The sequence below is a fragment of the Thamnophis elegans genome, chromosome 3 (assembly GCF_009769535.1).
Source record: "Thamnophis elegans isolate rThaEle1 chromosome 3, rThaEle1.pri, whole genome shotgun sequence".
NCBI lineage: Eukaryota > Metazoa > Chordata > Lepidosauria > Squamata > Colubridae > Thamnophis > Thamnophis elegans.
Genome location: NC_045543.1, coordinates 10,408,457 through 10,423,467, shown reverse-complemented (window position 1 = coordinate 10,423,467; position 15,011 = coordinate 10,408,457). Strand labels below are relative to the sequence as shown.

At 42.1% G+C, this 15,011-nt stretch overlaps 1 protein-coding gene across 1 annotated transcript in view; it reads right to left on the bottom strand.

Moving 5' to 3' along the window:
- Positions 1-761: 761 nt before the first annotated feature.
- The window catches only part of VSNL1 (visinin like 1), a 130,674-nt gene continuing 116,424 nt past the window's right edge, over positions 762-15,011 (bottom strand). The window contains exons 3-4 of the mRNA XM_032214439.1: positions 3,749-3,964; positions 762-1,811 (exon numbers count right to left, since the gene is read on the bottom strand). Coding sequence (XP_032070330.1) covers positions 1,614-1,811; positions 3,749-3,964 — 414 coding nt within the window. The 3' untranslated portion in view covers positions 762-1,613. The remainder of the gene's footprint in view (positions 1,812-3,748; positions 3,965-15,011) is intronic.

Here is a 15,011-nt window from a genome sequence, read left to right as displayed (position 1 = left end):
CATATTGCCCCCAACAAGCAGGGTCCTCATTTTACCCACCTCGGAAGGATGGAAGGCTGAGTCAACCTTGAGCCGGTGAGATTTGAACAGCCGAACTGCAGAACTGCAGTCAGCTGAAGTAGCCCGCAGTGCTGCATTTAACCACTGCGCCACCTCGGCTCAATGTCCTCTTTAGAAGCGATTCTAGAAATTAAAATCAGAACTGTATAACTTTTTGCTGGAGCTCAAATATTTTGATGTTCCTGGAATGTGTGATACAAGAACGAGAGCCGGAGAATCGCCTAACTTTCATAGTAGTTTCTAGGAATTATGAAAGGCTGACGTTAGCCCTTTGCAGTAGACCAGACTAGAAAACCAAAGTTATGAATGCTAAAACTACTTTTATTATACGGTTACAGTAACAGAATCTTGTATGTCCAAATGCGCTTCGCCATCTCCCTCTCTTTTTCTTGGTGATAACTAGGGAGAGTCAAGCCTGAGACATTTTCTCAAATTACATTTCTGTTTTGGACGCAGATTTCTATTATCTACTATTGCCTTGTTTGCAGCTCTTCCTTCTGTTGCTCAGGGTTATTCCTCCTGTCCATCACACCTGCAGTGGCAAATGTTTGGCGCGGAGTTCTGTAAACATCTGGGTGAAGCCCCCATACATACATTGAAGCTCCACGGAGAAATATTTGGCTATCAAATAACATTCATCCCCTATTTAATTCCAGCACTAGCAGCAAAGTACCTGTGTAAAAGGAAACACATGAGCAGTCAAATGTTATAAATTTATTTGGGGACCTTGATCTCAACCTTTTTTGGAAGCTTATGAAGATTTCAAGCAGAAATTAATACACTCCCAACAAAACAGTTCAAACTTCCAATAAAACAACATGGAAAAATATGTTTGTTCTCTATTTCTCGATTTGTTTGTTCGTTTTAGCTTTCAGCTATGGGAACACCTTAGTGGGGTTAGCTTTTTAAAAGTTTTATCTTCCGCTTCATTCCTCTGACATGAGCCTTTATCTTTTTCCAAATGAAGGATGCAAATGAGGTAAGAATTAAGGCAAACCTAAGAAGTCATGCAAATGAAATACATTTATCTCCACTGACAATACAAGCACATGGGCTGGATCAGACCCCTAAAGCTGCCCTCAGTCTGTCCACTACGACTATATAGCAGAATGGTGACATACTTGCTAATGAAGAGTTACGCTACCATGGGGAGTTCAGTGTCACTAACATTATCCAGTTTAAGAAGACATACAGCTAGCATCAGTAAAACTTGAACAATAAATAGTATAATTCACTGCAGCATGGTATCGCTGCATAGGCATCAGAGGAAAAAGGACTTATGAAATGACATTGCGCACATCACAATGTGGCATAATTTTTGTTTTATAATAGATATTTTTTTAAAATTCTTTAGCAATTGACATTCTCATGCACACAAGTGTTTCAATCACAAGAAGCAAGTCCATTGATAGATAGTCCAAGCAATTTTTGTTTGTTTGATATGTGTGTGTGTGTGTGTGTGTGTGTGTCTGTGTGTGTGTTGTATAGATAGCTGCAAACTGAATGGAACATTTAAACTTCTGTGCAGTCCATGAAAAGCATTTTATACAAGCTCATTTCTGAATGTCACATTGCAGGAGTAATACGATGGAAGGGTCGCTCTTGGCGGCTTCTTTGAATTCATCCAACGTGATCTGGTCATCGTTGTTCTTATCCATTTTGCTGAAGATCTTGTCTACTCGTTGCTCTGGTGTCAGACCATCTTCATTCATTTTCATCATTATTACGGTGCCCACCATTTTATAAATGGCCTTGAAAGAGAGAGAGAGAGAAATAAAGAAAGAAAAGATGAGTTTCCGGAGATCTGGCAAAATGACTTGCTCCATTGAAACCACTAAAGAGCGTTGCTGTAGTTCTGTACTAGGAGATAGAGTCAACTGAATTCAGTAAGGCTTATTCCCTGGGTAGCGAATATTGGATTGCACTTTAAGCATCAACTCTTGTCGTCTGGCCTGTTTTAAGCATGACAGTTAAATGCAGATCAAACAGAATGTTGAACATATGCTATCAGTGACAGTACAATACACCGCGAAAGTCGAAGTTACACCAAGAGGTTATACTTTCTGAATTTTTTTATTTTTATTTTTGGAAAATCTGCTGCATTGCTTTCTTAAATTGGGAAGAACTTTAGGCCAGCATGTTATTTAAAAAATGGGCCTGTACATTTGGGACTAATCTTCTATATGTTTATGGAGATTCTCAGTCATCCAAGTCACGGTTGATTTAATTTGATTTGATTTATTGCATTTCTATGCCACCCTATTCCCAGAGGGACTCAGGGCTTGGACGAGGGCTCTGCATCAGAGGCAGAGACAGGGCCAAGGTTGTCTGGCAGTGATCAGGTGCCTACAGAGCTAGACAGCAGTGAAGCAGAGGAACAGCTAGAACCTGTTCCCACTGTGCGCATGCGCAGAGCTGCCAGAAGAAAAGAACAACTCAGAAATCAGGATTGACTTGGGAGTAAAGTCACAGGTGGAAGGTGATTGGCCCCTCCCATATGAAATAAAAGAGGAGTGAAAGAGGAGTGGGCTTTTGCAGGAAACAATCCGTTCAGTCGGTCGTTAGATTAATTTCAGGAGTGTGAAAATCTGTCTGAATCTGAGAGATTCTGTGCCCAGAATCTTAAATCTACCTTTCATGGTCTAGTTTTCAGGACAAACCTTATCTCGTATAATCATTGTCCACAAAACTTTGTTTTCCTTCCTGTGGCCCTCCAAACATTGGGAGACTACAATATCTAGTAGCCACAGCCAGCATGGGCCGTGGCGAAGGATAATCCGACAGGCCTGGGGCTAATGAGCTTTGTCCCCTCTCGAATGGTATGGTTGTTGTGTGTTTTTAAATTGTGGCATTGTTTTGTTCGTGTTTTTTTTTCCTTATTTGTACCCCCCCCCCCCCCACTTGACTTGAGTTGTGAGCCGCCCTGAGTCCCCTCCGGGGAAAAGGGCGGCATAGAAATATAATAAATTCAATTCAATTCAATACTCAGAGATGCAATTCGGCAGACTCCATAGATGTATTCTATGGCACAGATTTAATTGTCAGCCATCACACCAACACAGTTGAACCTCCTGCTTACATAGTCCCAGGCTTTTATAGAGCCACACATTCTATTTCACCACTGGCACATTTCTGCGATTTTTAATCATAAAACCCCCATCAAACATCACAAATATATATATATATATATATATATATATATATATATATATATATGTATGTATGTATGTATGTATGTATGTATGTATGTATGTATGTATGTATAATAGATACCTTTCACCCTGGCTTCGCTGATAAGTGATAAGAGCCTGTGGCCTAATGGCTAAGATGTCTGCCTAGTATGTAATATAGCCCAGGTTCAAATCCCAGTAAGGGTATGGCTAGCTGATGAGAGCTAAATAGCTTGAAATATATCTATACTAGTCTCCCTTTATTTATTTATCAGCACAAATAAAACACACACACACACACACACACACACACATATCTATCTATCATCCATCCATCTATCTATCTATCTATCTATCTATCTATCTATCTATCTATCTATCTATCTATCTATCTATCTATCTATCTATCTATCTATCAATCATCTATCTATCTATCTATCTACATATATATCACCAAAACAGAACATTTTGTTTCTTGCTCACATTAGAAAGCGATGGGATCCTGGAAGCTGGCTTACCTCTATAATTTCCAGCATCTCCACCCGGGTGATTTTCCCATCTCCATCTAAGTCGTACATATTGAAGGCCCAGTTTAATTTCTGCTCAAAGCTGCCCCTCGAAGTGATGGAGAGTGCGCAGATGAACTCTCTGAAGTCAATGGTGCCATCGCCATTCTTATCAAAGGTTCTGAAAGCATGCTGGGCAAACTTGGAAGCATCTCCATAGGGGAAAAACTACAACATTAAAGAGGGAGAAAAGCATTAGCAGACCATATAAACCCCCGCCTTTCGTTTCTACATCCAACCTTGACCCGATAGAAATATTTGGCTTTCTTAATATTCCCGTCTTTTGCACGATTCGATGCCATCATCACCCAAGAGACATTTATAAAATTATATTCAAGTCCAAGACTCTAGCCTTCGGTCCCTTTGAAGATGACATCTGGGCTTGTATCCTTCCAAGTGCCTGCAGAATTTATAATACTGTAAATCAGACTAGATTAGCTATTTCCAGTTGCTGTCAAGAGTGTGCCAGAAACCCGAGACATATGGGCCTCCTGGGCTTTCCTTTCTTCTTTCGTTTCTTGCCTTAGCTATGAATTCTAATAACCATGAAAATTGTCCATTTATTAAATGAAGATAAAGTATGTCTGCATGACCTTTCATAGCATTGAATTTCATGGATGCCTTTGTACCGTTAACCAGAGAATGAGCACATGCAGTTATTGTTGTTGTTATTATTATTGTTGTTGTTGTTGTTGCTATTATTTTGTAATTTTAGCTTAACTTGAATCGATTTCTCATTCTACTACATTTTTAATATCAGGAGCAACTGAAGTCTTTGACATTATCTGTTTAATATTTAAGAATAGAATAGAGCAGAGCACAGCAGAGCAGAGTAGAATAATGGAATGGAATAGAATAGAATCTTTATTGTCATGGTAAATTACATTAATCAGCATACATTAAAATGAAATTTCATTGCGTTCAGCTCTCAAAAGATTACCATTGTACATATACCCGCATACACATTCTTATATAACACAAAGAAACATCACAATCTCATTTGAATGTATACATAGGTGTTGTGGCCCAGCAGGAGCCGTTGCAGCTGCCACCAGACTCCGACAGTGAGGGGCCCTCTGAGTCGGAACTGGAGGATGTGGAGGACCCTGGACAGGGTTCCAACTCCGAGCAGGGTGCAGAGAGGCTGGTTCGCCACCAGGAGGCGCTTGAGCCTTGGGCCAGTGGAGAGGAGACAAGGGAGAGTGAGCCGGACGCCAGTAGTGAGTTGTTCCTGGATGCACGGCACCGAAGAGCTAATAGGCGTAAGGAACAGTTGCGCAGTTACAGGAGGTAATTGCACTCAGCTGGTGGTCATTAGGCTTCTCTCCAGACTATAAAAGGACTGCTTGTGCACACGTCCCTCTTGCAGAAGTCAACGCAGGAACGAATGTCGGAGAACATTGTTATGAGATTGGCAGGCTGGATTGCTGCCAAGCCTTATCTGTGCTGGATTGCTGCCCAAGCTTGTTTGTACCAGGTTGCTGCCAAGGACCTGTCTGTTAATTAAATGCCGTAACTTATCTTTGGCTCGGAGTGTGTGTTGGTGTGGGACGAGGGGGGTCAGAACACATAGGCATGGTGAGATAAAAGAGTCCTGCGAGTTTACAAGACTGATGACATAAGGAACAAAGCTGTTACAGAATCTAATAGTCCTGCTGTAGATACCTCGAAATCTCCTCCCAGAGGTTGATATTTAGGGAAAGTATTTCTTTTAAAATTTAAGCAGAATTTCTGTTGCTAAGCAAGCTGGTTGTTAGGCAAGCTGCGCCCCATTTCCCCACCTTTTTTGCTACGTTAAATGAACCACGTGGTCCTTAAGCGAATCCACTGACACACTCGCTGACTTTGCCCATCAGAAGCTGGCTGGGAAGGACCCAAATGGTATTCACAAGACCTCAGGACGCTGCAACCGTCATAAATCTACGCGACGATCGTAAACGTGAGGGCCGGTTGTTAAGAAGTCATCTTTTTCAGCACCGTTGTAACAGTCGCTAAATGAATGGTTGTAAGTCGAGGATTATCTGATAGAGAGATCTTTTCTCGTGAGCCATCTAGAAGGCCCACGAATCCCCACATTCATTTTAAAAAGAAATGGACGGACTTTCTTGTACTTAGGAAGCCGTCTGAAACAGCATTGTCACACAGAATCGAGGGGAAAGTTGGAATTGATCAACTATGTTTCTAAGAGAAAAAAGGTGTATTTCAGATTCCCATGGAACTCTATTTCCGCCAGAAGACACCTTCCTTCTGGCTGATAATGGGAAGCCAGCACTCTGCCTTTTTGCTGAGATGTGAAAACAGCAGGAGTAGTCCTGAGGTATTTAATGTCTCATCCTTGACTCGGTCTACGAGTTAAAATTGTTTCGGACGCGAACGTTTTCTCCTCAGCTTTTCACAGAAAACGAAAGCTTTGCAATGCAGCGAAACACCATGGAAACAGCTGCACGTAACTCTACATTTTTCCTAACTTTGGTGTGTCAAAGTCTGTTGTTGTTGTTGTTTTTCTTTTAGCCGCCTCAACAATTTCCCAGTTTTTGAATCTGTGAAAAGGGTAAAAAGTCACACACAGCCTGTCTGCTCTCTCAGTTATAAAAGAGGCCAGAAAAGACTCCTTTCTTATTACTAAAAAGTAAGAAAAGTAAAAAATGTCTGGGTTGATTTTAAACGGCTATCTACCGTCAATTAACCAAAAGAAAGCTCAGCTTATTAAGAGCAATTAGCAACTGCATACAGGTTAAAATACTTGTGCTTATTTCAGTTGAAATTATAGTGTGGACACCAGATAAGAAACCATTGGCTCTCAAGCTATGTTGCAATGAAAATCTTGCCCTTCGGCGATACAGGTAGTCCTCAAGTTATGACCACAACCGAACCCAAAATGTATGCTGCGGAGTGAAACATTTATTAAGTGAGTTTTGCCCCATTTTATGACTTTTCTTGCCAGAGTTGTTAAGTGAATCGCTGCATTTGTTAAGTTAGTAACATGGTTATTGCCAGTGAGTGAATCTGGCTTCCCCATTGACTTTGCTTGTGAGAAGGTCACAAAAGATGAACACATGACACCAAGACATTGCAACAGTCCTAAATAGGAATCAGCTGACACTATTGGCCGAACCGGTAGTGGTTTGGCGGCCTGGGTCACTGGAACCGGCAGCGACCCGGGCCTGCCACATCCCCCAAACCGGTTCTCATACGGTGCTGCCATCTTGATTTTTTGCTTTTGCGCATACGTAGAACAATTTTCAATTGCAGAAGTGTAATTATTTTTCTTTTTTTTAACCTTTGGCGTACGCACGGACCTAATTTTGTGCAAATGTGCACATGCATGCAGTGCGCATCTGGCGTGCGCGTGAGCGAAGTGAGCACATGTGCGGGGAAAAATTTGTGCGCACCGAACTGGTGGTAATGCCAGGAGCAACTCATTTCTGATCTGAATGTTGATCATGTGACCACGGGGATATTGCAAGGGTCGTAAGTATGAAAAATGGTCATCAGTCCCTTTTTTCAGTGATATAACTTTGAACAGTCACTAAATGAACTGTTTTAAATCAAGGACTACCTGTAATTGGCATATTTTAAAAAGGCAACCTGTTTTCCTAAGGCCAGATCCTGAAGATAAAACTCAAATACTTTGGCCACCAAAGAGAAGGAAGGACTCACTGGAGAAGAGCCTAATGCTGGGAAAGATTGAGGGCAAAAGAAGAAGGGGACGACAGAGAATGAGGTGGCTGGATGGAGTCACAGAAACAGCAGGCGTGAGCTTAAATGGGGTCGCGATGGTTTGGACACAACTTCACAACTAACAACAACAATTTTCCCCAAAGTTAACTTGCCAGCAAAGGAACAGTATTTATGGGGGGTTGCATCTGAAAGAATAAAACGCTTCCCCCTCTGGTTCCAATAGAAATTACTCAAGAGAGTTATTATACCTGCATTCTAGCAGCAAGGAAATGAAAAGACAATATAATGTGAGGAGAAAAAAAAAAGCCTGTTTTTTTTAATCTGCTTTTAAATTTCATATTCAAACTTGCCTTTTTTTAATCGCGGTCTGAAAACCCCCAGGAAAATTATAATGCAGATGTTTTCTTTGCATCGGCTTTTTCTGCCAGAGACTTCTTTTAAAAGACATCATTTCTGAATGATTTTTAGAGGTGCTTTTAGGACAGAGAGAGACGCGGTTTTTCATCATACAGACATTCATATCAGGCTCTCAAGCCATAAGGGCTGCCTTTGAAAGTGACTGTCAGCCTCTGTTTTGCTGCCTGCTTTCGGCTGCCATTGAAACGGGGAGGGGGGGGCATGGTATTTGGGTGGGGGAATTGCTCAGTGCAGGAGTGCTTGTAAAGAGGGAGGTTGTTTTCACCATCTACTGCGCATGCTGCAGATAGAGGGCTTGCCGCCATGGCCAACTGTCCGGCATACCAACCTGATGATGCTTTTTGAAGATGTCTCCCACATGACACCTGTGGGGTGCGCGGATTGGACTATGGGATGGGGTTGCCAGAGGGAGGGGGTTGGGTCACATATTGATATCGATTTCAATTTCGATTTTATTGTATTTCTATGACGCCCTATTCCCAGAGGGACTCAGGGCGGCTCACAAACCAAGTCGGGGGGGGGGGGGGAACAAACAGGAAAAAAAGAAAGGCAACGGACAACAAAACACCACAATTTTAAAAACAACCAACAGCTACACCATTCGAGCAGAGGCAGGAACTCATCAGCCCCAGGCCTGTCAGAACAGCCAGGTTTTTAAAGCTTTGCGGAAAGCCGAAGGGTGGTGAGGGTCCGAATCTCCATGGGGAGCTCGTTCCAGAGGGCCGGAGCAGCCACAGAGAAGGCCCTCCTCCGGGTGGTAGCCAATCGACATTGGCCAGCGGATGGAATTCAGAGGAGGCCTAATCTGTGGGATCTAATCGGTCTGTTGGAGGTAATTGGCAGCAGGCAGTCTCTCAAGTACCCAGGTCCAATACCATGAATTACTATGATTACGGGCGCTTTTGCCTCAGATCTTGCTTTGCGTAGCTACTATCTACTCCTGACCAGTAAAAGTACTCTTAATTCTGCAAAATGGAGTTGAGTGGTTTCTTCCTTGGTTACTGAGGGAAGCAGCCCTGAAAGTGACATTGCACAGTGACACCAACATCACAAGATCTCCCTCCCCCTTTCCTTTGGCCACCACCACAGTGATACAAACAACGCAACAACATCAGACGGGATCACCCTGATTTCCTTAGGAAGCTTTCGAAAGCACCAAAATCTGTGGTATGAAAATAAGAGTTTGGCTGCTGGGTGACCCTCTTATTTATTTGGCTTTTGGGTTGTTTCGTTCTGCAGCAGAACCTAAACTCCGGCATCACGAGACGATACAAAAACACAAGAAATGAGCAATCAATTAACGGATTTTTAAAAAAAATAATCACTAATTTGTAAGTAGCAAAATCCTCCAGGAGACGGGAAAATTCCTTCTGTCAGCAGGCGGCTTTTGATGTGTGCAGAGGTTTCCTGCTGTTTGAGAGAGACAATTATCTATCTTTCCTGTGTGTTGCGCAGTCTTCTGTCTCTCTTGAAAAGCTGCTCTCCTGGAGAGAGGATTCCTTGGGCCATGAGAAGGGTCCGCCCTACGTTGAAAAGGGAGGAGGAAACTCAACCAAAATACAGTCCCCTGCCTTATTTTTCTCCCGGCGTGAGCTGTTCTTCCAGCTGAATGAAAATCAGGATTCATCATACCGGTGCTAATGGTTACGGTGCTATAACGATCAGATGTCTATCAGTGGTTGGGCCCATAAAGAGGGCTATGATCGCTTCAATGTCTTGCAAGGGGAGAGCGTTTCTGAGGGATTTATGCAAAAGAATCTGCTCTCTCCTTCTCTCTCTCTCTCTGAAAATTTCTGTAAAAGGAAAGAATCCTGGAACAAAACGTGGTCTCTCCCGGGCCACTTTGGAACAAGGAAACAACCATGATTCTTCTCTGGGGTGGAGTAGAGCGTTTGCTCTCTTGGCTTTAGATTATTCTTGAATTATAACAATAATGACCTATCTAACTATTACACTGCCATGTAAAAATAAAAGAGGAGGGGAGGGACAGGGCTTGGATTATGAGGTAAATGATTGTCACCTTGTATTTCTTGACTCCCTCCTGGGGATCACGCCAATGGACAATACATCCCGACTAGGCAGATCTTCCATCAGCATTGCCTATTGCCTTTTGCTGCTGATTAACTGAATAAATATTATTTATTCGTTGATATTGCTAGGCTTTTTTGTTGTTGTTAGTCTTCTGTAATTCTTAAATGCTGTTGCAATACCAACTCACATCACTCTGGATGCATGGCTGTCATGTAAACTGTTTGAAATCCGGGTGAATGGTATAAATTTTATTAATAAACAAATGCATCTGTAGGACCACAGTATCTGGAGTGATCTAAATTCCACACTTCTAGCTTCTAGACTATCAGACAATATTGATGAGACTCCGATTTGGCTCTGAAGCTCACTCCATATTGTTTGTCTCTGTCTATCTGTCTGTCAACCTGCCCATCCATCCATCCATCCATCCATCCATCCATCCATCCATTCATCCATCCATCCTCTCTCTCTTTCTCTCTTTATCTATCATTATCTCTATCTACTGTATCTATTCTATCTATCTATCTATCTATCTATCTATCTATCTATCTATCTATCTATCTATCTATATCTATATATCTCTATCTCTATCTATCTATCTATCTATCTATCTATCTATCTATCTATCTATCTATCATCTATCTATCTATCTATCTATCTATCTATCTATCTATCTATCTATCTATCTCTCTCTCTCTCTACCTACCTACCTACCTACCTACACACACACACACACATATATACATATATACATATATACATATATACATATATACATCATATACAACATATACACATACATACACACACACACACACACACACACACACACACACACACACACACACACACATATATATATATATATATATATATATATATATATATATATATATATATATATATATATATAATCTGACCATCTATCCATCCATCCAGCTATCATCTATGTCTGTCTGTCTGTCCGTCCATCCGTCCTCTATCTGTCAGTTGTAACTATTTAGATTAAACTCTTCACTGGGTGGTTTAAAGTAGGATGGATGACTAGCCATATAAAATATTCCGAATGCCACGGATAGAAGTGCAGTATAAAACAAACAGAGAAACCAAATCCATTAGGAAATGGCCTCCATCGGCTTGTACAGAGGAGGGGAGGGACTTTTCCAAGGCATCCATTTCCGCCACCTTCTGCATCATCTAACAATAAAAGCTGAATTCCCCCACAGGGATTCAAGCAACATGGAAATTAGTTCTGTGTACAATGTACTGTGAGCACGGGAGGGGGGGGGGCAGAAGGAGGTTAGAACAGAATCTCCCACTCTTCTCTACATGCCTCCTGACAAATGGTTTTAAAACTGCGTCTGGTATTCATAGTCTCGGGTGTGATGAAAACAAATGTATGAGGTTAGTGTAAGTTGCTTGCATGTTTACACACACACTTTCCCTAGCCCTTGTTTTTTTTACACATATGGACGCACTCAGAATTCCATCTCTGAACTGAATATAATTGCCAAGTCCTTAAGTCAACCCCAGCCCGTAGGAGATCTTTTTCTGTGGTTGCCTCGCAAAAGGCGTGGCACGACAAAACCGCGGTCCACTAAAGCGCGCCCGATTAAAGCGCGTCGCTGACGTCATCAGCAGCGCGACAACAGCGACCGCGGAGAAAAAAGGGCGCTTTAAAAAGCGCTTTGAAAGCAAGCCGATTCACGTTAAGATAAGGGTTAGGTTTAGGGTTAGGGTTAGGTTAAGGGTTAGGTTTAGGGTTAGGTTAAGCGTTAGGGTTAGGTTAAGGGTTAGCGTTAGGTTTAGCGTTAGGTTAAAAGTTAGGTTTAGGGTTAGGTTTAGGGTTAGGTTTAGGGTTAGGTTTAGGGTTAGGTTTCGGGGGGTTAGGTTTAGGGGTTAATTTTAGCTTTAGCGCTCACAGCGTGCTTTTTTCGTCGTGCTGTGATGACGTCAGGTACGCGGTTTCGTCGAGCGCGCTTTAGTCGACCGCGGTTTTGTGGTGGAACCCGCAAAAGGATGTAGAGCAGGACTCATGGCAAGCTTGTGCTCCTTAGTTTAAGCATCAAGTTGTGCTGTAGGATGGGGCCTCCCACAAGGTTCTTGGAAAGCTAAACAAGACAGTTTCTTCCACTAGAAAAGCACCATTGGAACCAGTGCTCTTCTTAGCCGAATTGTCTTTCTAGGATTCCTGGGCTCAAGCGTCTCTTAGAGAAGATGGTCCTCTTACCTTACCTTCCTCTCCAAAGCCCCCATCTCAGCTGAGAGTGACAAGCGCTTGCCTATTTATTACTTCCCTGTACATGGCTGGATTCCGATGTAATTGCAGCTTTAAATAAAGTCATAACTTGCAGGAATAAATCTCTTGATTCACACTGATGGAGAATTAGTTATTAACCAGCAGGAAATGAATTGATTTTAAATTACAGTGTTCTCTAATTAGATCTGAAGAATGAGAAGTTAAAGGCAGTCACAGCAGTTCCACCGGCCAGCATATCGGCAATCTTGCCCTTATGCAATGCTAAATACAGCCCCACTGGGCATTATTGCTGAAATAATTATTCTGTTATGACGTCAGCTGGGGAGGCGGGTAGATCCATACAACTTGATAACTGATTTTCCTCCAACACAAGACTCTACACACTGAATGTCTTTGTTACAAAAATTACATTGAAGCCTATCGGAGAAGTAAATAGATTAGAATCCTAGGTTCATGCCATCAGAGGAGAGGCCAGGAACGCATTTGATCCAATGCTTAGAAGATCTTAATTTTATTACTAAATCCTACTTGCTTCATGACAGATATTCAGAACTAAAGATGCGGAATTTGCTAAAGTCACTAAATTTTAACTCTCAGCCTCCTACCCTACTGTCTACCTGACTGGTGTCACTGGGAGGTGTGGTTTGGCATCATCTACCCCGCTACAAATGCTCCACCTCTAAAGTCATGATAAATGTGGAAAGCTAGCCATGTCGGTTGGAAAAGGATAGGAATTTAATCCAACCTACTATATATGGAAGACATCAGGTAGCAGAAAGGTGTTCTTCAATTGACAATAATTCTCCAAGAATACAATAAGCCCCTATTTTTCTCCTACCTGCTATTTACCATCCCTTTACCTGGAAATACCTGAGACTATCTTTATTTTCTGGATTTTTGTTTGTTTTTGAATTATGTGTTTAACAGGGAAGGTATTTTTGTTAGAATTACTTGTTGGCAAGCCACTTTGAGTCTGGGGATAAGTTGAAATAAATAGGATGGTTTTTGCTATTGAACTACCATGAAATCAGGGAACCGGTGCGAACTGGTAGCAACCCACCTCTGATATAGCCGCCTACTTGCTGATAGTGACTCTAGGCGGCTTACAGATAATTAAGATACCGTGAAGAAATAATAATAACAAAATAAAACACACACTCAAATCAACTATTTAATGGTTCACCGACAAATGCGCGCTCGACAAAAGCGCGCCGCCGAAACCGCGGCAAGAAAACCGCGAGGTCAAAATCACGCCGACGAATGAGTGCAGAAGTGCGCCGACAACAGCGCGCCGACAAAAGCGTGCCTTCTACAAACAAGTAATAACAACCTAATAACCCTAACCCTAACCCTGAACCTAACCCTTACCTTAACTTAAATCATGCTTTTGTGGGCGCGGTTTTGTCGGCGCGTTGTTGTGGTCGCGTTTATGATGTCGTGGTTTTCTCACCGCGGTTTCATCAGCGCCCTTTTGTCGTGCGCGCATTTGTCGGGTTACGCTATTTAACAAGCTCTATTCCCACTCTGGGTTCCCCAGGCCCACTGGTAAAACCACATCTTGAGGGTCTTACAAAAAAGTGTCAGAATGATGTTTTGTTTTATTTTGTTTTGTTTTGCTTTGTTTTCTGGTGTTCCTGCATGGAACAGCACACTTTGCTCTTAAAGGGAAGCAAGCCTAAACAACACATTGGATACCGTGCATTTTAACACCTCTAACAGCAGATCATGAAAAGTTCATTTGAGTATATGTAACTGTGCAATATTATTGTTGAAGAGGGGAAGGAAGGAAGGAAGGAAGGAAGGAAGGAAGGAAGGAAGGAAGGAAGGAAGGAAGGAAGACATTTTATCCTTTTTTAAAAAGAAGATGAACATCTAGGATTTCTTATCAAATTCTTCTACTCCCTGCCTCTGCATCTGTGGATGAAGGATATTGATTCAATATCCTTTCTATAAATAGTTGTACTCTTCTAAAATGGCATTATGGAGAACCATTTATCTGCTATTTTTTTATTCTGAGGCCTACTGTATCAATCACATTCACAACTCTGCCTTAGCTGCCCATGAGTCGGCTGATCCTCCCTTGACTGGACTATCTGCACTTCAGTACTTATTTACCTGGGTATAAACCAGAGGTGGGTTCCTACCAATTCGCACCTATTTGGTAGAACCGGTTCGTCAAATCTACTGAACCGGTTAGAAGAGGTTCCACCAGTGAACCCGGAAAGCAGGCCACACCTACAGAAGAGGTTCCAATTTTTTTTGAAACCCACCACTGGTCCTTGGATATGATTATTCTACACTATCAAGCTCCTATTTATAAAACTCAGGGCCTCTGTGAAAGGTAAGGATGACTACTGTGTTTGTGGTGCAATCAGAACATTGCGTGTGTTGAAGTTGTTTTAACGCAAACCAAAGATGCCTTTTTAAAAACAAGTTTACATCATATTCTTATGCATGTCAGTGCTGTGTTTGAGGTAATTTAAGATGGTTCTGACAAGTGTCGTCGGCATCTTCATATCCGGTCACATGGGCGGCAAGCCACTCCCATCCGGTCACATGGGCAGCAAGCCACTCCCACAAAGGAGGCCACACCCACAGAGTAGGTTCGAACAATTTTTGAAACCCACCACTGGTATAAACTATGCTGAATTTCACTGGGATTTATATTCCTAAGGAGATATATAAGATACTGTATGTAAGATGGTTGAAAATAATATGCATCCTTCCTGGTGGTGGGATTCAATTATTTTTACTACTGGTTCTGTGGGCATGGCTTGGTGAGCATGGCGTGGTAGGCATGGCAGGGGAAGGATATTGTAAAATCTC